The sequence below is a fragment of the Scyliorhinus canicula genome, chromosome 5, assembly GCF_902713615.1.
Source record: "Scyliorhinus canicula chromosome 5, sScyCan1.1, whole genome shotgun sequence".
NCBI lineage: Eukaryota > Metazoa > Chordata > Chondrichthyes > Carcharhiniformes > Scyliorhinidae > Scyliorhinus > Scyliorhinus canicula.
In genome coordinates, this window is record NC_052150.1 from 9,792,191 (window position 1) to 9,816,132 (window position 23,942).

Genomic DNA, 23,942 nt, shown 5'->3' on the forward strand with positions numbered 1-23,942 from the left:
ACTATCGCTAACGCCTATACTTAACTTCGGGTGCCCACTCAGTCAGAGGAACAATGGCCGTTGTTCGGAGCTGCAGCTGTTGTGTTCGAAGAGGTGACAGAAGAACAGCTAAGGTCGTCCGTCTGATAGCGAGCATTGACCTTGGACTTGCTTGCTTCTGGTGCACGGGTCTCTCTGCTTTGAGAGCCAAGTCCAAGAGAGCGATTCTCTCTCGGGGGCTTCTTCTTATACCTGAAGGGGCTTCGTGCGCTTTTGGGTGTGCCTTGAACTTGGCCCCAATTAATTGGGCCGTATCTTGATCACTCGTATTGATCTTGACCAATAAAAGGGGTGGATGCCCTGATGGCTGGGCGTGTCTTTGGTGGCCGTTGGCCTTGCTTTGTTTGTGTCTTTCTGGTGCCGGGATGTCTGCATTAGTATCGGTTACTTGAATGTCATTCCTTTGTTCCCGGAGATGGGCCATCAATATGTTAATTGCCTTGCAGTTTCAGTCTCGTCTGGGGGCTGAGGTTCCAATATGCATACAGGCTCTGTGGAGACTTGCTTTGCTAACATTGTCCATATTTCCCTATAGTCATTGCGATCATCCATTTTGTATTCTGGAAGTGGCCATCCCTGATGGCTACATGATTTTATTTCACCCAAGTAGCAATTTTCAGATTATGGAAATTATGACGGCTTGATAGGGAAGCCAATTTGGTTAGGAGGCTTACTGAAATCTTCAAAACCGTTTCCAAAATTACAATTCCATTCGTTGAAATAACTGGTAGTTCAAGATAGTAAAAAATGTTATTAGCGAGATTAATTTGATAACATGCACTTACATACCAGTTTTATCCAATTTCTGATTCCGTCTATAAGGATTTTATATCTATGATTGTTATGTTGACTGGACAGTTTTCAATAGTGAAAATCTGTTGATTTGACAGTCAAATGCTTTTCTCTCATTGGTGTGTTTTTTTTAAATACAATTTCTATGTCAGCAGTAGACTTGTGTGGAAATAGACGCGCTGTCATTCCAACTTTTGTTTTGCTTTAATGTTGTGAAGGTTGCATAATAATCTTGTCACTTTGTCTTTTCCTCTGGCTCAATTTCAGAATGTTGTTAACGAGAATGCATTTCCAGATGCCTAATAAATTATGCATTTTTTAATTAAGCAAATAGTAGATGGGTACTTTGCCAAATAAAACATAGTACTTTAAAAAGGTTACCAGAGGATGAAAGTTCAATTTTAAATAATTAAAAGTTAGTTTTAATCTTCAGTGCACTAATAAACTATGAAGGGGCTGGTTTAGCTCACCAGGCTAAATCGCTGACTTTTAAAGCAGACCAAGGCAAGCCAGCAGCACAGTTTGATTCCCGTACCAGCCTCCCCGGACAGGCGCCGGAATATGGAGACTAGGGGCTTTTCACAGTAACTTCATTGAAGCCTACTCGTGACAATAAGCGATTTTCATGTGGGATTATTTATAATATTCATATATTAAAGGTTAATAGTATTTGATACTGTTAGAGAAATTATAAAAGGCTTTTCTTTAAAATTGCAAGTATGTTTCTGTTGTACGTTCAGTAGTTTTAGAAGAGGTTCTGAATTTTGCATGGTTAAATATTAAGTGTTTATTGGTAACACATGGCGATGTACATGCATGATGAGATCTACCATGCGGAATTGGCGAGGTCTTGCAACACTAGAACTCAGTAGAAATTTAAGTTAAACTTCTCGGATGCAAACAAGAATCTTTATTGCCTCTATTTGATTACAATTGAGAGAAAATTAAATCTGTTCTCAATAAAGTCCGGCAAAAGGACTTAAAGAGAAGTAACTTGTACACAATTTAACTTTCAAAATAATACAGAAATGGTTTCTTACTTACGGCAAAACAGCTTAAATTTACTTCAAGAGTTAGAGTGGAAAAGTGAAAATATGAAAAATAGAGATAGTGAATAGTTTAGATCAAAGCATAGGATGATTCCGGAATAGAAATGGCCGTAAGGACCATCATGTTTATAGGAAATATTATCTGTCTTGAGCCATCTATCCACACATCTTTGTTGTCCTAATTGGTTTGGGTTAGAATCAAATGTATTTGATTCAACGGTTAGCTGTCAATCCTTAATGTGCAACATAAGTTCTGAATGTTTCATGTTTGAATATTTGTGTATGTTATGGAATGTGATTCTGTGCTATTATCAAGACTGGTTTCTACTGGTTTTCTGCTGACTTTGCTTTATCCACATTATGAACAATAGTGCTATGTTGCTATGGTGCCTGCTTCGTGCTTGATCAGATTACTGGTACAGCTCATTTCTTAATGTCAAACTGTCTTTGAAAATATGTTTGTTAGAACAATAGCTTTTTCATCTTTGCTTAGTAAAAATGTTATTTTAATCTCCAATGAGTTTATGCATGTGTCAAGCTTTTTGTGTCCCTGTTGAAGCTGTGTGTTTTATCATGACCTGAAGTTATGAGTGCTGAAATCCTCAATTTAAAATGAGTATTAAAACTGGGGCTTAATATTTACACTAAATAGCCTTATTTTACCTATCAGATCTATCAGGAAATAGTCGATTCCTGTCAATACACATTGGGTATAGTTCCAGCTAGGAAATGTACTCCATGCTTCCTGATACTCGGGTCTCTGCCAGTCCACAGCTCTCTCACGCCTCAGGTACTTGTCACTTTACATCACATTGTGGGTAGTACTATACCCAGACCCACATTAACCTTTGCTCTGCTAACTTCATTATTATGTTTACTCAATGTATTTCCCACCCTGCCAAGTCCCTGAGATTAGCAGCAGTCTTGGGGGGGGGGGGGGGCTAAACCATTCTTCCAGATCTTCTGTTGATTGGGAAAACTTTGTTGATTCAGAGGTTGCGTCGCAGGTTGTCTTTCTGGAGCTTGGTTATCTTTTAGGCTGGTTTAGCACACTGGGCTAAATCGCTGGCTTTTAAAGCAGACCAAGGCAGGCCAGCAGCACGGTTCAATTCCCGTACCAGCCTCCCCGAACAGGCGCCGGAATGTGGCGACTAGGGGCTATTTACAGTAACTAATTGAAGCCTACTCGTGACAATAAGCGATTTTCATTTCATTTCTTATTTTGCTCCTTGGAGTTGAACCTCTGCTTCTCAACTTCTGCTCTCATGCCACCGGTTAATCCTGTTCTTTTCAGAGAGAATGTTCTCTCAGTTCATTCTTGGTACAAACCTAGTGTTTCCTTTTGTGTGTGGGACACCGTGAACCTTATGGGAGTGAATGTGGTGTGGAAGTGTCTTAGAGGTGGGCTCACCTTGCAGTTCGGCCCATTTGTCTTCCTTTGTGTGCTTCCATGCCTCACTGAGGTATACTGCAGCAGGTTAATGTCTGCTCCCTTGTTTCAGCAACATCTTGCAGTGGGGTGTGTTGGTTGGAAGTTGCAGTGTCTGTGCCACTGTGTTTTGGGGTATTGGGACACCAACGATTGGAGCCTGAGTTAGGGGTCATCCTCTTGTTTGTCTTGTACTAGCATGGTAACTATCAGACTGGTCTGACAAAAGAGGGGCTTCTGCCGCTTGCAAAGAAATTGGACAAACCAGCTCTTGTCCCAGTCGAGAATATCTTTACTTTTGGGCCTCTCGGGAACTTGCAGTTCTGTATAATAATAATAATTATTATTATTATTATTTAGTAGTTTTGACGTATTTTGCCTTTTTAAGAAGGTTAAGGGCAACACAGGCATCTCTGCTCGAGAGAAAAGGATTGGTTATGGATGATGTACATGACTTGCAAATATGTATTTGCTGCAATGCCTTGATGGTTCCAGAATCATGCCTATAACCAGAAGTCAGATTGAACCAAGCCCATAAAGGGTGTGTCTGCCATTTTCTAGCCAGCGGTGTCTCAGCCATGGTTCCTTGTCGGAGAGGACTGTCACACTGGCTCCGAGAGGCACTGTAACACTGGCTCCCCTGTTCAATTTAAAGTTGGTGAGGTGACCATTCACTGAGATATCCATGTTCCGAAAATAAAATCAAGGATCCTTGACCTCACCCAAGAAGCATGGTTGGGTCTCTTCTGATGTGGTGTTTCAATCTTATGAATTGCCTTGGGATACTCTTAGCAGTTTGGATGTTTTTAGTTTTTTTAGCTTTCCAAAGTGTCCTCGGCAGTTGCAATGAAAACACTGGGCTGAGATTGACAGACTTTGCGGTGTTGCACAGCGCTGACATAATCACCCACCCTCTTGTGGTCACTTTCAGTATTGCTCCCCTTTTCCTGGAGTCCATCTGGCGCTTGCTGTGTTACTAGCTGAACATTTGGGGTTGCTCTGTACCGTGGCTTGCTTTCGTTGTGTAAAGTGAACTGCTGCTGTAGACAGATTTTGAATTACTGACTATTTAGATGGCCTTTTCTACAGTTAGATCTCCCTTTGGCCTGAAGCATGTCTGAAAGGGCATCGTTCGCCACACCAACAGTAATTCTGTCCCTTATAATTTCTGATTTAAAGTCACCGTAGTCACGGCCTTCAGCCAATCTGTACAGTTCATTAACAGAAGAGTTTACCAGTTTTCTTGGCTGTTGGACAGGTTTGTTGAACTTTGCTCTTAGATTTCATTGCTTCGCAGGTTAAAACTTATTTATTTGTAATATACAGGATGTGGGCTTTGCTGGCTCGGCCTGCATTTGTTGCCAATTTCTAATTGCCCTTGACAAGGCCGTCGCTCTCTCTCTCCCACCGCTGCAGTGATGTGGTTTATATATCAAATGATTTTAAAACTTTACCAAATCTAGCCGAGGATCTGATTATTCCTTGCCTCGCTATAATATCATTAGCTCCTGGACCTACTGAATAAATTCACTTGATCAGCTTTTGTCATCTTATAGGCCTGAAGCTATCAAATATATCTCTTGCGCCAAAGTCCCCAATTTTGTGTTTGGTCTGAGCCTTGAATCAATCCTAATTGGTCTGGAAAAGTTGATTTTATTATGCATCACTGTTTAGAATATTTTGAGAGTACAGCTTTAAATGCTGTGCAGGTTTTAAAGATGGCACCACAGTAAACCGTTTTTCAACGGGCTCCCACGCATATTGGGTTTTGGCAGGCCTTCACTGCGATGGAGGACCTGACTTCTTTGTCTTTGTTTTGTGTAGTGATTTACATAATTGACTGCTGTGTGCCTTCCATGGAATATTGATGGATTTGCAACTCCTAACATTATGTACATTATTTCTCGGCTTTGACTGGGGTTTTTAAACTGTGGATTTCCCCCTTTGTTTGGCAACGGGCTTGGCTTGGCCTCCATGTGACATTGGCCCCAACTCGCACCCCGGGCAGGCCACAGGATGTTTTGGGGATTGGGCTGCTCTGACTTGTAAGAGACTGAAAATGTTTTGTTCTCTGTAAGAATTTAATTTTTAGCTCACTCCCTCTGACTCTGCACTCTGTGGATATTCAAACAGGACCTCCACGATCTCATGGAGTCCACAGCTGCACAATTGAGGTTTTTTAAATTCTGCTTCCAATTCTGTTGTGTAGCTTCTCTCGGGCAATCTCCTCCCTCTGTGTCTAAGTGTCAGGTGCTTTCATGTCCATAATGCTGCTCCCTTAACTTTTCAGCTTATGAATGTCTGCTCCAGCTTATTTGAGGTTCTGTTTTTTCCCAAGAGCTGCCGGCATGTTGCATTTTCAGTATTCAGAAGGTCTCATGAAGAGTTTGAGTTTTGTATGGTGGAACATTGTGTTTTCTGGGATAATACATAACTATGTGGCTATACAGGGTATAGTCCAAGCTAGGAGCTAACGCCATGCTTGCTTCCACACAAGTTCACTGTCCAATCCTCCACTTTCTCTAGGCTCAGGTCATGTGTCTCTCTCCGCCACTCTGTGGGCGACAAAGTACGCGGTCCTACATTAACCCTTACTGTCCCAGATACCTGTATACTGCTTCAGACTACCATGTGCTTTAGCTTATGTCTGGACTGTTTTTAAAAGCTTGGACTTAATATGAAAAATGAAAATGCATAATTGAATACAGTGGGATGTGACTGTTATATTTTTCTCCAATTTTCTTCCTTCCTGCTTTTTGCTGGGGCATTGTTTCAGGCAGCACCTGCTTTATAGTACCTCAACACAAACATTCATATTCAAGTCTGGAAATTAAGTGCCAGCAATCTATTGTCTACAAGGCATAGAACCAAACCAGTGCTATCCTTGCATGATCTCCACATGCTCGTAGAATTCATACAGTGCAGAAGAAGGCCATTCGACCCATTGCGTCTGCACCGACCCTCTGAAACATAACTTAACATAATATAACTTATACATCCTTGGACACTAAGGGGCAATTTAGCATGGCCAATCCACCTAACCCACACATCTTTGGACTGTCGGAGGAAACCGGAGAGCACCCGGAGGAAACCCACGCTGACACAGGGAGAAGGTACAAACTCCACAGTCACCCAAGGCCGGAATCGCATCTGAGTCCCTGGAGCTGTGAAGCAGCAGTGCTAACCACTGTGCCACCGTGCTGCCCATGTTGTCTCAGGAAACAATCTAAATATTGAGTTCTGATAGGAAAGTGACTGTGTAATCAATGTACAGACGTGAGTCGTAGGCCTTTGAAGCTGGCATCTGCTGCCTAGAATGTGAGGCGGGCTTGTGTATTGCTCATCTCCCGTAAAAAGATAAAGGAATTCTATAACTGAAGTACAGTTTTAAGTTGCTGATTATTTGGCTAAGCTATTTGTGCAGATAAATATGGCAATATATGCTTACCAATATACTGGAGCACTTTGCTGCAATGACATTTGATCCAACAACTCAATGCAGCTTCGTATTGAGTCAACACTGTCCAATTAAATGTTTCTTTATACTTCAGGCAGTTATCGCCAGGAATTCATTTAGATCATTTATTAAATCTCTTTCTGTGGCAATTTGGTAATTCAGTAAATTAAATGATGTGTTTTCGTATTACACATCATTAATGCGTGGTAGTAACATTAATTCCGTCAAATGTAATTTCACTTCATATAATTTTGTTAAGAGATATTTAGATCAGTTTAATGGAACAAAGAAAATTACAACACAGGAACAGGCCCTTCAAGACTGCACCGACCATGCTTTAAAAAAAAAACCAACCCTTCCGGGGACCATATCCCTCTATTCCCATCCTATTCATATATTTGTCAAGACGCCCCTTGAAAGTCACTGTTACCTGCTTCCACTACCTCCCCCGGCAGCGAGCTCCAGGCTGCCACCACCCTCTGTGTAATAAGCTTGCCTCGTACATCTCCTCTAAACCTTGCCCCTGCACCTTAAACCTATGCCCCCTAGTAATTGACGTTTCCACCCTGGGAAAAAGCTTCTGACTATCCACTCTGTCCATGCCCCTCATAATCTTGTAGACTTCTATCAGGTCGCCCCTCAATCTCCATCGTTCCAATGAGAACAAACTGAGTTTATAATAATAATGTCACGATCTCCTCATAGCTAATGCCCCCCAGACCAGGCAGCATCCTGATAAATCTTTTCTGTACCCTCTACAAAGCCTCCACATCAGAAAAGTTCCCAGCACTGATCCCGGAGGAACGCCACAGCCCTCCATTCCGAAACGCACCCTTTCACTACTGCCTTCTGTTTTCTATGACCGAGCCAATTCTGTATCCATCTTGCCAGCTCACCTCTGATCTCGTGCGACATCACCTTCTGTACCAGTCTGCCATGACGGACCTTTTCAAAGGCTTTACTGACGTCCATGTAGACAACATCCACTGCCCCACCCTCATCAATCCTATTTTTTTTTCTTTTAAATTTAGATTACCCAATTCATTTTTTCCAATTAAGGGGAAATTTAGCATGGCCAATCCTCCTATCCTGCACATCTTTGGGTTGTGGGGCAAAACCCAAGCAAACACGGGGAGAATGTGCAAACTCTACACGGACAGTGACCCAGAGCCGGGATCGAACCTAGGACCTTGGCACCGTGCGGCAGCAGTGCTAACCACTGTGCCACCATGCTGCCCTCTGATCAATCAACTTTGTCACTTCCTCGAAAAAATCAATCAAGTTAGTGAGACATGGCTTCCCCTTCACAAACCCATGCTGCCTCTTTGTAATGTCCACTTATTTCCAAGTGGGAGTAAATTTTGTCTCGAAGAATCCTCTCCAATAATTTCCCGACCACTGATGTAAGGCTCACCAGTTTGCAATTACCTGGATTATCCTTGCTCCCCTTAAACAAAGGAACAGCATTTGCTATTCTCCAATCCTCTGGGGCCTCCCCTGTAGCCAGTGAGGATACAAAGATTTCTCTCAAGGCCCCCAGCAATTTTCTCCCTTGTCTCTCTGAGTTTTCTGGGGTATATCCCATCAGGCTCTGGGGACTTGTCTACCTTAATGTTTTTCCAGACCCCCAATACCACCTTTTTATCTCAACATGCCCCAAACGATCTACACACCATTCCCCAGACTCATCATCCACCAAGTCATTCTCTTTGGTGAATACTGACGCAAAGTACTCATTTAATACCTCGCCCATTTCTTTTGGCTCTGTGCATAAATTCCCTCCCCTGTCCTTGAATGGGCCAACATTCTCCTTTGCTATCCTCTTGCTCTTTATATATGTATAAAAAGCCTAGGGACTTTCCTTAATCCTGCTGGCCAATGGCTTTTTGTGACCCCTTTTAGCCCTCCTGACTCCTTGCTTAAGTTTCTTTCTACTTTCCTTGTATTCCATACTTGCTTTGTGTGTTCCCAGTCTCCTAGCCTTGACATGAGACTGGGAACCTAGCTACTTCCTTTTTCTTTTTGACTAGGCTCACAATATCTCTCATTACCCAAGGTTCCTGAAACTTGCCATACTTATCCTTCATCCTTACAGGAACTTAACAGTCCTGAATTCCTAGCAATTTACACTTGAAAGCCTCTCACATGCCAGATGTTGATTTGCCCTCAAACATCTTCCCCCAATCTATATTCTTCAGTTCTTGCCTAATATTGTTGAATTTAGCACCTTCACCTGAGGATTACACATCTTTCTCCATCAATGCCTTAAAGCTTACTGAATTTTGGTCACTGTTCTTGAACTGCTCCCCTACTGAAATGTTGACCACCTGGCCAGGCTCATTCCCTAATACTGGTCCAATACGGCCCCTTGCCTAGTTGGACTATCTACATACTGTTTCAAGAAGCCCTCCTGGATGCTCCTTATAAACTGCCCCATTCACGCCCCTAGTACTAAGCGAGTCCCAGTCAATATAGGGGAAGTTAAAATCACCCACCACAACAAGCCTGTTACTTTTACACCGTGCCAAAATCTGCCTACGTATCTGTTCCTCTATCTCTCGCTGGCTGTTGGGAGGCCTAGAGTAAACCCCCAACACTGTGACTACACCTTTCTTTTTCCTGAGCTCTGCTCATACTTCCTCTCTGTATGAGCCCTCCGAGGTGCCCTCCCGCAGTACAGCTGTGATATTCTCCTTCACCAGTAGTGCAACTTTCCCCACCCTTTTTACACCCTCCTCTAACCCACCTGAAATATCTGTATCGTGGAACGTTAAGCTGCCAATCCTGTCCTTCCCTTAACCAAGTCTCTGTAATGGCAACAACATCATAGTTTATAATGTTGAGGAATCTGAGCCTTTCTGGGAGTTCAGTGCTAATGCATAATTAATAATTAATGTGTAATAAATAATTCATGAGTAAAAGATTAGCCTTCACAGAAAATGACTTAACTTTGGTAAAAGCAAAGTAATGTGGATGTTGGAACTTGAAGTAAAAAGAAAATACTGGAATATTCAGGCCTGGGAGCATCTGTGGAGAGAGAAACAGCGGGTTGCATCGTGGGGGGTGGGGTTCCGGGCAGATGGCTTCCTGCCCCTCCCGGACGGAAAGCTGCTGGAAGTCAGCTTGCCCCATGCCAGCGCACCCTGCAGCCATAACAAGGCTGCGGGCAGGCTAAACTGTGGAGAGTGGGACTTCTCGGAAAGAGGTCCTTCTATCAGGAGCTGCCAGGCAATTGGATTAGCCAACTGCTTCAGTCCTGGCAGTGTTAAGAGCTCATTCTTGGGTGCTGCCAGGACTGCAAGAAAGCCCAAGATATCCTGAAAGTAGGTAAGTCTGGTGTATTGGGGAGGAAGGAGGGGAGCGATACTATCTTAGTGGGGCTGCCCCTTTCCTTACAGCCCTTTTGAAAACTTTCAAGGCCTGACTACTGCCTATGCCAGCCATGTTATTGCCATAGGTAACATATTATCGGGGTCAGTTGGCTTGTTAACAAGCTGAGTTCACCCATAACTATTAATTTCTGGGGACCATGTTATGAGGGTCCCATCGTGGGTGGGTGGGAAGGTTGTGTGCTGGTCACTCAGCCTATTTTATATACCCCAACCCCAAACCTGGCTGGGGAACTTAAAATCCAGCCCACAGTTATGTTTCAAATCAAATATCACTTTTAATATGACTCTTTGAAGAACCATATTTGACTTGAAGCGTTAACTCTGATTCTCTTTCCACACAGGTGCTTCCAGAACTGAGTATTTCCAACACTATGTTATTACTCATTGTCAATAATCTGAATGCATAGTGTACATTAATACATGGGGAGGTGATGGCATAGTCACCTTGCCACTGGATTAGCAATCCTGGGACTCTGGTTTGAATCCCACCATGGCATATGATGAAATTTGAATTCAATAAATAAATCTGGAATTAAACGTCAAATGACCATAAAACCATATTGTTGATTGTTGTAAAATCCCATCTGGTTGACTAATATCTTTTAGGAAAGGAAATCTGGCCTGCATGTGGTTGACTCTGAAATAGTCTCGTCAGCCACTCAGTTCATGGGTAAATAGAGATGGGCAATAAATGCTTGCCCAGCCAACAATATCCACAACCCATGAATTAATTTTTTTTTAAATAATTTTTTTTGCGCAGCAGGAGTATCGTCATTGTAGGGATTGTCAATGGCTGAGAGTAATGTGGGCAGTTTTCTCCCTGGGGATTTCAGTCTTATGATTTGTGACAGCCCTGCAATTACATTTATTGACTTGAAATCAAATCTTTAAAAGAAATATTGGTTTCACTGCTCGATTCCATTTCAAACATTATTGTGTGTTTTCCTGGTTATTTCAAGGTCATAACCATAAGTTATAGCTTCATGGCCCAGTAGATGGTTTTTGATAACGTGCCGACAGGTTGGAAAGTTATAACATTGCTGCAAACACTTGTCAACTGACTTAATGAATTAGGGATGCACATTTTTCATGAGTTGTGTGAAGTTATGAAATTCATCCTTTCCCAAGATCGATGTACAACGTTCTAAAATTTATCGGTAAATTTCATGAACCCTTTCCTCAGCTTTATGGATTCTACACAGCTGATGGAAACTGCACCGGATACAGTGGGAATTAAGGCTATTGGCGTATGTTGTAAATTTATAGCATTTTTCCTTTGCTGCACCTTTTCTGGAGGTAGCAACCCCTGATGGGACACATTTCCACAGGTGATAGCCTCTGGTCTTGTACAAGTGGTTGTTGTTGTTTCTGCTTCAGCTAGACAGTGAGAATTATATGGGTTGTAGTCGAACTAAAATTTATACCAACCCCATGTCCCACTTAATTCACTCCAAGATAAATCTTAAATGAAAATAGAAAATGGTGGAAATGACACCAACTTCACTATCATTATGACTTGTATAGCTATGCTAACGTATCTCGAAAAAGGTATTTAAGTGACTGTCTCGTTTTCCTCTTAGATGGGTCTGGAAGGTCTCAAACAGGATTATGTGAGACGAGCTGAACATCCATTTACTTCGGAGCAGAAATGGATGGCTGTCAAGTGTGTGCACAGAGCTCAACAGGTTAAAGTTACTTTATTCTGACCACACTCAATCAAACTATTGTACTAAAGAATCAACCCATTCAACATTCTATTATGGAGGCGGCCATAAAGCCTGTTGATTAGTTGTTAAAAACCTTCATCCAGTGGTTAAATCATTTTAACTATTATGTCTTATGTAAATTGCAATTTTCCCTCCCGCCTAACTCCCCAAAAAGCTTTAAAAATCGGCTCTCCAGAATTCTGTTGGTCTCATTAACCATAACTAAGGGGGAAGCAGTGGCAAAGTGTATTGTCGCTGTGCTAGCACTGGAGAGACCCATGGTAAAGTTCTAAAGTTTGTATCCCACCATGGCAGAATGTAAAATTTGAATTTGGCAAAAATCTGGAATCGAAGGTCTCATGTTAACCATGAAACCATTGCCGATTGTCATAAAAACTGGTTCGCTAATGTCATTTAGGGAAGGAAAGCTGCCGTATTTCTTGCCTGGCCTACCTGTGACTCCAGATCCACAGCAATGTGGTTGACTCTTAAAATGCCCTCTGAAATTCATTTAGTTCAAGGGCAAATCCTAACGTCAAATCCCATGACTAGAGAAAAAAGCATTGTTTGTAATCCTGTAATTTGCACTTCCTTTTCACAGTTGTTCTTGGATTGTATTCTGTAAAATTTTATCGTATGAGAATTTAGAACAGAGATCATTGAATATAAAGAAAGATCTTAAATTTGTGTAACGTTTTTGAAACATCAGCATGTTCACTAGTGCATAACAGCCATTGAAGTACTTTTAAAATGTCACATTTGTTGTAATGTAGGCAACACCGCAACCAGCTTGTGTACAAGAAGATTCTGCACATAACCATGAAATAATGATCAATTAAACTTTGGTTGTGTTGGTTGAAGTAGAAGTGCCGGGAAACCAGAAAGCCTCCCCTGCATTGTTTTGATTAGTACCATGGCATCTTTTGCATCTCATCTGCAAACTGACAATGCAGCACCCTCTCAATATATCAGTGGCAGCCAAAATTATGGCCTCAGGTTCTGGAGTGGATTCTTGATCCCAAGACATGTGTCTCCATGCTATCACTGCTGACGCCTAAAAAACATTTTCTATTCCCCATCTAGCTGATATTAAAGAAAGGTATCTTCCTGCTTTAAGAAATGAAATAATTGGACAAAGATCTTTTTCATAAGAGTTATATGTAATAGTGCATTGCATAGTTTGTGGTTTTGGATTTTATGGTGCAACAGTGTGATAAAAAACCTTCAAAGTGTCAGTGAAATGCGATATGATTTGAACTTGCAACAAATATTTACTGGAAATTATGTAAATAGTTCCGATTCAAACCAACAGGTTTACATTTTTGAATATTGTTGTTTTAATACAAACCAGGATCATTATTTCTCCCTTACCCATGGAAGGGATGCACAATGAATCAAGTCATTTGCAGATATATTGTAATTGTATACTCAGTGAAAGTTTTGCAGGGTTTTATTCAAAATAAATCTTACAATAGAGATCTCCTTTTATGGTATATGCATGGACAGTTTAATGCACTTTATAACCAGGCCTTTTGGTATAATTGTTTAATTTTTTCCTTATATTCTGCAATAAAATAAGCCTGGACAGGACTAGAAGAAAATAATTTTCCTGGGCTGTAGTTTTTGCGAAGGATCAGCTTTCAGAGTATGTAATAGCCAAAGCTGAATATTATTCTTCTCCTTCTTTTATTTCTGGTGGTCCAAATTCTGCATTTCTTTGAGTTCAATTAAACTTACCACAGTTTAGATTTAATCTCAAATCACCAGAATTATATGAGGCAAATTCTTGACAACAGTACTAATTGGAAACAGAGACTATTAACATCAAATCAGTGGTTCTGAGGCTTGCATAGTTGAACATTGTGTAACCCAGTTTGGGGGTTGGAGGGAATGAGGTGAAGTCGACCATGGGGCAAGCTGGAGGTTGCAATTTGAGGAGCAGGAGAATTGATATCAGGGCAAGTTGAGGGAGGGTGACGATTGGGGGACAGGATGGAGATTGGGGACTGGGAAGGAGGAGGTTGCTGATTGTGAAGTGGGGTGAGAGAGAGATGACAAGTAACAGAAGGAAGACCAAGCATTTCTTTAAATGGCTGAGGAACTGCTCTTGGCCCACAAGGGGTGCTATAAAAAGTAGTTGTCGTCTTCAGCTGGGCACTTCTTTGGCTGGGTTTCCTGACCTCTGGGATCATGTGGCAGGTGTTAGGTGTCCAATGCCTTCTAAGGGACACCCACACACACACCTTGCACCCTGCCACCATTAAAAAAGTACCAGTGATTATGTAAGCAATGGGTTGGAGATGTGTTCCTGGGCTTTAGGATTTGCATATTGACCATAGTACATTGTTCCATGATTCGGGCATACGTCAAACAACATGTCAACAGAAGTATTTTCAATTAAGTTGTTTTTTAAACACTTAACTATTGAAGTAGGATTGCTGCAAGCACTCAAGCATATGAAATCTGGCTGAGTTATGTTGGTTGTTTAGCTCATAGTGACACTGAGAATTTATGTTTCTTTTAGGTAATAACCAAATATATTATGTACACTTTAATAAATTTACTGGAACTAATTGCAAAGTGTGTTATGATAGCTGTGTGTTCACAAATTTCTTTCTGTTTAGGATAAAGAAGAGATTTATTTTATGAAAGGGGCTTATGAGCATGTGATTCAATTTTGCTCTAACTACAACAGCCACTCACAAACTCTGCCACTCACCCAACAACAAAAGGAGTTGTATCACCAGGAGAAAACTTACATGGGCACTGCTGGACTCCGAGGTAATGGTATTTTTAAACGTAGGAAACTTTTAAATATTCAGAGTAAACCTTTTTCAGCCTGTTGTTGCATCCATACAATTTATGCATTGTAAGGTAGGAAAATGTAGATTTATCTCTGGTAACTGATCTTCTCGAAGTTAATGGCATTAAATCAAAGGAGTGAGATTTTACTGTGCAAGAGTGGGGAAAGCAGGATGAGGACTAGACATTTTCAGACAAATGTTCTATTTGGTCAAGGTCAAAAACCAACCACATACCCAGAAAGATATCTAATACCAAATAATTTCAGGACTCCCTTCCCTTCTGACCTAATTTCTGTCATCAGCACAGTTTGCATTAGGTATTGTGATTCTAGACAGACTGCATATTATCAGTCCATAATTAAATTGTCTCCTTAATTTTCAATCTGAACAAGATAAAACACATAAATCTCTGTTCCTGATTCGACACACTTGTCAAGAATGGAATATTGGTCCCAAATCTTTATCGGCCACTGTAAGATTATACTAGTTGATTTCCATGCTATGGGAAAGAATTAGAATTAAGAAAGAAATGTTTTTGTAAAGTTCCAAAAAGTGTTTGAAAGCATTGTGTCGATCTGGTGATTTGATTTGTGTGTAATCTAAGCCCTTGCACAAGAACACGTCAATGACCCAGAGTATCATTTAAAAGATTTTCTGTGCCCCATTTTACAGTATTTTCTCCCAAACTTCCGGAATCAAAGGACAGTAATAATTCATTTTCATTTTTCTGTTTGAGATGAAGGAGCTCCATACACTACCCTCTGCCAAAACTCTTTAGGGCAGCAGGGTAGCATAGGGCAGCAGGGTAGGATGGTGGTTAGCATAAATGCTTCACAGCTCCAGGGTCCCAGGTTCGATTCCCGGCTGGGTCACTGTCTGTGTGGAGTCTGCACGTCCTCCCCCTGTGTGCGTGGGTTTCCTCCGGGTGCTCCCGTTTCCTCCCACAGTCCAAAGATGTGCGGGTTAGGTGGATTGGCCATGATAAATTGTCCGTAGTGTCCTAATAAATGTAAGGTTAAGGGGGGGGTTGTTGGGTTACGGGTATAGGGTGGATACATGGGTTTGAGTAGGGTGATCATGGCTCGGCACAACATTGAGGGCCGAAGGGCCTGTTCTGTGCTGTACTGTTCTATGTTCTATGTTCTTTACTGGTCCAGGATCATCTTTCACAGTTTAGATAAGCCACAGCTTCTTTTCTGTGCCACCAACTGTCCCTTCTCGTGTGTCCCTCCACCCTTGCCTCCAACAATGAACACAGAGTTCATGGGCTTCTTTATCACTCTGATTGGTGCCAACTGATCAATTGCCCCTGCTCACTTACCAAGCCAGTTCTCCCCTGACCTCTGCCCTAGTCATGACCCTGCCTCTTTATCCAGTTTCTCCAAGCTGCTGTTGCTCTCACTTGATGCACTCTTACCTATCCAATCATTGCCACAGCATCACTAGAAATGCTTTCTCTTTATGCCCCTTCACCATTACCTTGACCCTCCCATGAATCTACCCTTGATTACCTTCTCTTCCTCATCTACATGCTATTTATTGACGACAGCATTCAAAGCCATCCTGTTGAGTTTCCACAAAGCTGCCGATGACATCCAGCCGTACTTACCCATCACATATCTCGATATCAGGTTTGAATGAACTGCAGTTGCTTCCAGTTGAACATTGGGAAGATCAAAGCCAATATTTTCGGTTCCACCATTACTGATTCTATCCCCTTCCTGATCATCGTCAAAGCTTGAACCACACTGCTTATAAGCTTAATGTCCTATTTGATCCTGTGGTGGATTTCCAACCTGTATTTTCTTGATCACAAACACCATGTAGTTCCACCTCCATAATGTTATCCATTTCTGTCACTGCCTCAGACCATCTGCTGCTGAAGCCCTCATCTTTCTCCTCCACATATCTATTCCAAAATCCTTGGCAGCCACCTATCCTCTGCTCTCCTCATCCCATCAACTTAAGCCATTCAACACTGCTGCATGTGTTCTATCTGCATTAAATTCTACTCACCCATTGCTCTTATCCATTCTGATTTACATTGGCTACTGACCCCTCCAGTTTAAAATTGTATCCTTGTGCTTAAATTCCTTCATGGTCTTGCCTTTTCCTGCCTCTGTAACCTCATTCAGCCCTACCACATCTCAAAGGTCTTCCTTTGGGGCAGAAGGAGGGAGTGTGCACAATTGATGGCAAGGTCTTCAGCCATTTAGGCTCCATGCTCTAGAGCAGTGCTTCTCAAAGTGTGGTACGCGTACTGGTGCCGGTACGCGAGCCATCGTCTGCCGGTACTTGGAGTGTTTCCAGAAAAGAAAGAGACCGTAATCCTGGATTGGCTTGTTTCGCTCACCGGTCCCTGGCACATTGAAAAAAAAAACTGCCGGTACGTCACATCAGATAGTTTGAGATGCACTGCTCTAGAATACCCTCCCTGAACCTAAAGCCTCTGTTGTTCCACCAATCTCTCCCCCTTTAGGACAATCTCTTTGACCAATGTTTTGGCCACCACTCTTAATGTCACTTTTGGTTTGACAGCTATTTTGTCCATTCAGCCACTTTGAAGTGCCTTGGGAAAATGTTCTACAAAGGCACTGTATAAATGCTAGCTTTTTTAATGTGGTCACCCAAGTATTCCTCTGGAGGCATGTGTATGTGGTTATCAGGTATTGCCTCTGAAATAGGATAGGCTGCTAATATATTCTTGTCAAGCAACATGCCAAAAGGTGATCAGATAACTGCAAAACAATACTCCAGCAAGGCGCCAACACCTTAGAGAAAAAGAGGAAATAAATCAGCAAGTGAAGAAGTTGACTTTTGAAAAAGTACATTGTTGCACATAATCTGTTAGCAATGTTTTAAATAATTACATGTACTTCCATCTGATGTGCCTCCATCCTGTGCTCTGGAGGCAGTCCCCTCGGTGGCACAGTGGTTAGCACCGCTGCCTCACGGTGCCAGGGACCTGGTTCAATTCTGGCCTCGGGAGACTGTGTGGGGTTCTCCCCGTGTCTGCGTGGGTTTCTTCCGGGTGCTCCGGTTTCTTCCCACAGTCCAAAGATGAACAGGTTAGGTGGATTGACCATGATAAATTGCCCCTTAGTGTAGGTTAGGGTAGGGAATTATTGGGATAGGATGGGGGAGTGGGTTTGGGTGGTGTGCTCTTTCAGAGGTTTGGTGCAGACACAATGGGCTGAATGGCCGCCTCCTGCAATGTAGAGATTCTATGGTTCTATTCTATGAATAGGTAAGTTAGGTAATAATTGTTCCAGCACTTTAGAACAGTTTTAAATAATGCTGATGGAATACGCACAGTAAGAAATTATACATTTACCTACCTATTCAAAATTCTTGAAGTGATAACTATATGTCTATAATAATGCTGTGCAACAGTCTTTGCCAGGGAAGTGAACAAAATTACTTCTGTGACAAAAGAACCCATTCTGTTACTGTGGCAAGAAGGACAGTGTTATAAGAATAGTTGTAATCTATAGTATGTCACTTAGCAGTATACGATCAATACAAACCTGTTTATATTTGAGAGAGTCATTGTTATACAGCGATGATGCATAAAGCTACATGACAATCTATGTAGAAATGTGGCAGCTAGCAAATTTTGTTTGGTATTCTATCCATCCAGTTCTCGCTTTAGCATCTGGACCCGATCTTGGACAACTCACATTCCTGGGGCTGGTGGGAATGATCGATCCACCAAAGTCAGGTGTGAAAGAAGCAGTTGCTACACTGATCAACACAGGAGTTGTAATCAAAATGGTCACTGGGGATTCACAGGAGACAGCAGTTGCTATAGGTAATCTACTGGTTCAATGTTGTTATCAAAAGTTACAGCTGGAAGGTAGTGTTCTGGAAGGTACACCATAACACGGTGATTAGGTTTTCTGTTTTAATACGTCTCTAAATTTTCTATTTTATCCACATTTTTTTCAATACTATTAGCATTGTTATATTTAGCATTGTTACATCCCAATCAAAATTTTCCTGCAGGTGACATATTGGCAGTCTGAACGTATTTCATTAGGAGGCAAAACGGAAATGGGATTGTAGTTATTATTCATTACTGAAACTGACTTCAGATATTTGGGGAATACAGGAAGAATTCCTGTAAAATAGGAAAATAGGCAGAAACGTTGATGATGAATTGTATATGTTAGCTTTCCGTGGCATATTTTAAAATGAAATGTTATATGCGTATATAATGAGCAATATTTGCTGTTTGAACTTATAAAAAGGGCATCAACCTACCCTCTGCAGTCATACAAGCCCCTGGGAGAGAGGGAGAACCTTGGACCAAATTAGAAAAGACATTCTGGAAAATGTCTCTCTCACCCCTAAAGGCAATCAGCCAAGTTCCAGGAATCTCTGGTAACGAATACTATAGGACCCAGTTAACCTGACTCCCTCTGATAAATTGAAAAGTCTTCACTTCACTCACAGGTATTGTGTGAAGTAAATAGCGTCTTTCCCACCATAATGTTAAAGCACGTTGTTGTAACCAGCACAGCCGTTATTCCCATTTAAAAAATATTGCCAACGTTTCTGTTTACTTTCTCTATTCTCTTCTTTGCTTTATTTAGCTTTTCAATTTCACTTTTATTTTGTCCGGATGTCCCCTGTATCCCCATTCCGTACCCCTTGCCAAATTTGAGGTTTGGGAATGGATGGTACACTCTATTTCCAAACAGAGACACCCAGTGGTAGAAATTGGATACTTTAACATTGCGATTACAAATCCCTTTGTCACGCTATTCCCTGAATGTTTACATTCTTGTAATCTGCATTCTTTTCTCACAATGTGGAGATTATTTTGCAGTAATTTATCACTTTCTGTGCCAAAGGTTCTGACATTTTGACACAATGGTGTCAGATTTGCATTTAAAAATGGTAATGAAGTGGGCCAGAGAAACTGGATGCAGTACAACAGTTACTGAAACAGAAAACACTGCACAATCGCAGCAGGCTGACAGCATTTGTGGAGAGAGAAGGGAGCTAATTTTTTTTTCAAAAAAATATACTTTATTCATAAAAACTCTAATAAACATTACAGAACATTTCAAATTGTCTTGACTGTACATTTCCATCAAAGTTACACATTCACTTGTCTTTCTTCCATTCAATTGGGATGACATTACACACATATCCTTCTTTATGTTACAGTTCTTTCTTAAATATTTACATTGCCATGTTTCTTTTATACATTGGAGTATTGAAGACCCAGACAAGGAGCTAATGTTTCAAGTCCGGATGACTCTTTGTCAAAGCTAGAGAGAACTGGCGATAGGGCAAATTTATATTGTGTGTGTGTGTCTGTGTGTGTGTGTCTGTGTGGGTGTGTGTGTCTGTGAGAGGGTGTGTGTGTAGGTGTCTGTGTGTGTGAGAGGGTGTGTGTGTGAGAGGGTGTGTGTGTGTGAGAGGGTGTGTGTGTGAGAGGGTGTGTGTGTGAGAGGGTGTGTGTGTGGTGTGTGGTGTGTGTGCATATATGGGGGAGGAGCAGTAGGGCTGGATAGAGGGCCAGGGATAGGTGGAGATTGGCAAAAATGTCGTGGACAGAAAGACAAAAGGAACGTAAATGAAGGTGATAAAGGCTAAGAAGGATGCTGATAGTGGCACATAAAGAGATTCAAATGTGTTAATGGCAGAACAAAGGTGAACGGTGTATCAAAGGGTAACTAAGAACAGGGAACTATTGGCGCAAGTGGGGTGGGGCAACAATGGTGAGGGAAAAACTGATCAATGGAAGAAATTAAAATAAATTGATAAAAATGGGGTGAAGTTGGAGGAGAGAGTTCACAGTCTGAAGTTGTTGAACTCCAATGTTAAATCCAGAAGGCTGTAACTTGCCTAATTGGAAGGAGATAGATGTGCAGATCATGGTCTCTCGTGAAGTATAAAATACAAAGTAACTGGTACATTCAGAGACTCGAAGCATGAGTTGAAGCTGATAATCGATTTAAAGAAGACAGTTGAGTCTGCCAAGGATGTGTACAGGCGGTACAGGCAATCTATTAAGTTAGTAAGCCAGGGATAATTGCATGTACTTTAAAGTTCAGAGAATAAAAACAGAATTAAATTAATTTGAGAAAGTTGTTAAACGTGGTAAGTTAAACTGACCGACCATTTTAATGAACCCATTTCCATGGCTAGTCCAAATAGCAATGTAAAATCTCCCTGAAATATTTTCCTGTCATGCAGATGAAGATCATTCAGTAAACTTACTGACCAAAATATCATCAATTAGCTGAATAATGAATGGAAGTAAAGAATGTTGTTGGTTTAGTTTTATTCTTTATTTAGTTTTAAGATGAAGTATAGGATATTTGGAATAATTTGATATTCGATATATACATATTTTAAATTTTGTACAGTGCTTAAACTGGATAAAAATGGATACTTCATGTCCACTTGCTTAAAAAAATGTTTTATTTGTATACAGCCACCCGTTTGGGTTTGTATTCCAAAGGATCCCAAACACTCTCAGGAGAAGAAATAGATTCACTGGATATTCAACAGCTTTCACAAATAGTACAAAAGGTATGCTATATCTGATGTTGAGTGAAACCTTACTTAACAAAGACGAGGATAATTATTAGTATGAGGCTCAGCAAAGAAGAATCAATACATTTGTTTGTGTAAGTGAGAACAATGTATAACATTGTTAAACGGTGCTGCTGCATTGGCTTCAGCTTCAGAACTTTCACAGACTCACTACAAATCTGTCCCTTAGACTAGCTCTATTGTGTTTAAGAGTATTTGGAGAAGCAATTACGCTTGGCCTCCAATTGTTTATCTAGCTCACAGAACAAAATAGCCCATAGCTTTAAAAAAAAAACAATTTGTCTTACAATTATTAATATTTGCACAAGTTGCTATTAACCACCATTTAACAGTGCATTACAGTGTATGGAACTAATGAAATAGAGCAGCAAAACTCTATTTAATTGCTCCATTCTACTGCAATTTTTCTGTTGTGATGCGGTGTTTGCCCCACACTGAGGCAACAAGGCATAGACTATTTTCTAAATGGAAAAAGGATTAGGAAATCAGAAGCACAAAGTCACTTAAGAGTCCTAGATCAAGAGTCTCTTAAGGTTAACGTGCAGGTTCAGTCGTCAGTTAGGAAGGCAAATGCAATATTAGCATTCATGCTTGGAGTATTGTGAGCAGTTTTGGGCCCTGTATCTAAGTAAGGATATGCTGGCCTTGGAAATGGTCGAGAGGAGGTTCACAAGAATGATCCCTGGAATGAAGAGCTTGTCGTTATGAGGAACAGTTGAGGACTCTGGGTCTGTACTTGTTGGAGTTTAGAAGGATGAGGGGGATCTTATTGAAATATACAGGATACTGAGAGGCATAGATAGAGCGGATGTTTCCACTAGTAGGAAAAACTAGAACCAGAGGGCACAATCTCAGACTAAAGGGACGATCCTTTAAAACTGAGATGAGGAGGAATTTCTTCAGCCAGAGGGTGGTGAATCTGTGGAACACTTTGCCGCAGAAGGGTGTGGAGGCCAAATCACTGAGTGTCTTTAAGACAGAGAAAGACAGGTTCTTGATTAATAAGGGAATCGGGGTTATTGGGGGAAGGCAGGCGAATGGGGATGAGAAACATATCAGCCATGATTGAATGGCGGAGCAGACTCAATGGGCCGAATTGCCTAATTCTGCTCCTACGTCTAATGGTCTTATTACTGGGGTTTGAAGTCACCTGTGTGTGGGACATTTGAATTTTGGCAAGTGTCCAAGCTGCTTTGGCTTCCCCAACTGAACAAGAAATAGTGCAACACAATCTTTTAAAATATTATACGATAGTTCATAACGATTTGACACGTGGTCTTTACAATTACATTAGTAGTCAGTAAGTGTAGCTCTGCCCATGCATTTGAACATAACTGCAGAGATCTCCACTTTGCCTAGTGCAAAAAGAGGTGTGGAACTATGTATAAAAATGGATATGGTCATAATATTGTTTATGGTACAGATTAATGAATTAAAATTCCACCATGACAAAATAAAAGTATAATTCACCACATTTGGTAATTTAGGGACTTGCACCATGAAAGCTGCAGAATTGTTGTAAAAATACAACTTGTTCACTAATGTCTTTAAGAACAAAGAACAAAGAAAATTATAGCATAGGAACAGGACCTTCGGCCCTCCCAGCCTGCGCCGATCCAGATCCTTTATCTAAACCTGTCGTCTATTTTCCGAGGATCTACTTCCCTCTGTTGCCGCCCGTTCATATATCTGTCTAGATGCATCTTAAATGATGCTATCGTGCCCGCCTCTACCACCTCCGCTGGCAAAGCATTCCAGGCACCCACCACCCTCTGCATAAAAAACTTTCCACGCACACCTCCTTTAAACTTTCCCCCTCTCACCATGAAATCGTGACCCTCCTTGTAATTGGCACCCCCAATCTTGGAAAAAGCTTGTTGCTATCCACCCTGTCCATACCTCATAATTTTGTAGACCTCAGGTCCCCCCTCCGTCTTTCCAACGAAAACAATCCTAATCTACTCAACCTTTCTTCATAGCTAGCACCCTCCATACCAGGCAACATCCTGGTGAACCTCCTCTGCACCCTCTCTAAAGCATCCACTTCCTTCTGGTAATGTGGCGACCAGAACTGCTCGCAGTATTCCAAATGTGGCCGAACCAAAGTCCTATACAACTGTAACATGACCTGCCGACTCTTGTACTCAATACCCTGTCCGTTGAAGGCAAGCATGCTGTATGCCTTCTTGACGACTCTATCAACCTGCGTTGTCACCTTCAGGGTACAATGGACATGAACTCCCAGATCTCTCTCTACATCAATTTTCCCCAGGACTCTTCCATTGACCATATAGTCCGCTCTTGAAAAGGCCAGAGAAACCGTCATCCTTACCTGACCTTATCTACACAATGTGGTTGATCTCCCTTGCCCTTTGAAGCAGCCTCGCTAAGTCATTCAGTTATGAAATTATTGTTAATTATGAAGAAGAAACCATCACCACATTCTAAGGATAACTAGAGATGGTCAATGAATGAGGTCTTCCCAAAAACATTGAATGTATAACTTGGATTGCACAGTTCTAAAATAAGTACCAATGTGAATTTGTATACGTGAGGGGTGGCTTTAAAAAAAAATCAATTTGGTTACTTAAACCGCCAATAGCATCATGACTAAAATAAAAGAATGTCAAATATATTTGTCTGGGTGAGTTGCTAGAAGGATGACATTCAGTGACTTTAATCTTAATCTCTCTGTTGCCAT

The 23,942-nt window shown here is 41.4% G+C and overlaps 1 protein-coding gene across 3 annotated transcripts in view; it reads left to right on the plus strand.

Annotated features, from left to right (window-relative positions):
• atp2c1 (ATPase secretory pathway Ca2+ transporting 1) overlaps positions 1-23,942 on the plus strand; it is a 132,838-nt gene that overhangs the window by 92,138 nt on the left and 16,758 nt on the right. For all 3 annotated transcript variants that reach the window (XR_005460603.1, XM_038796557.1, XM_038796558.1), the window contains exons 16-19: positions 11,739-11,843; positions 14,489-14,645; positions 18,309-18,479; positions 21,120-21,217. Coding sequence is in view for 2 of the 3 variants with exons in the window: in XM_038796557.1 (XP_038652485.1) it covers positions 11,739-11,843; positions 14,489-14,645; positions 18,309-18,479; positions 21,120-21,217 (531 nt within the window). In the remaining variant the exon portion in view is untranslated. The remainder of the gene's footprint in view (positions 1-11,738; positions 11,844-14,488; positions 14,646-18,308; positions 18,480-21,119; positions 21,218-23,942) is intronic.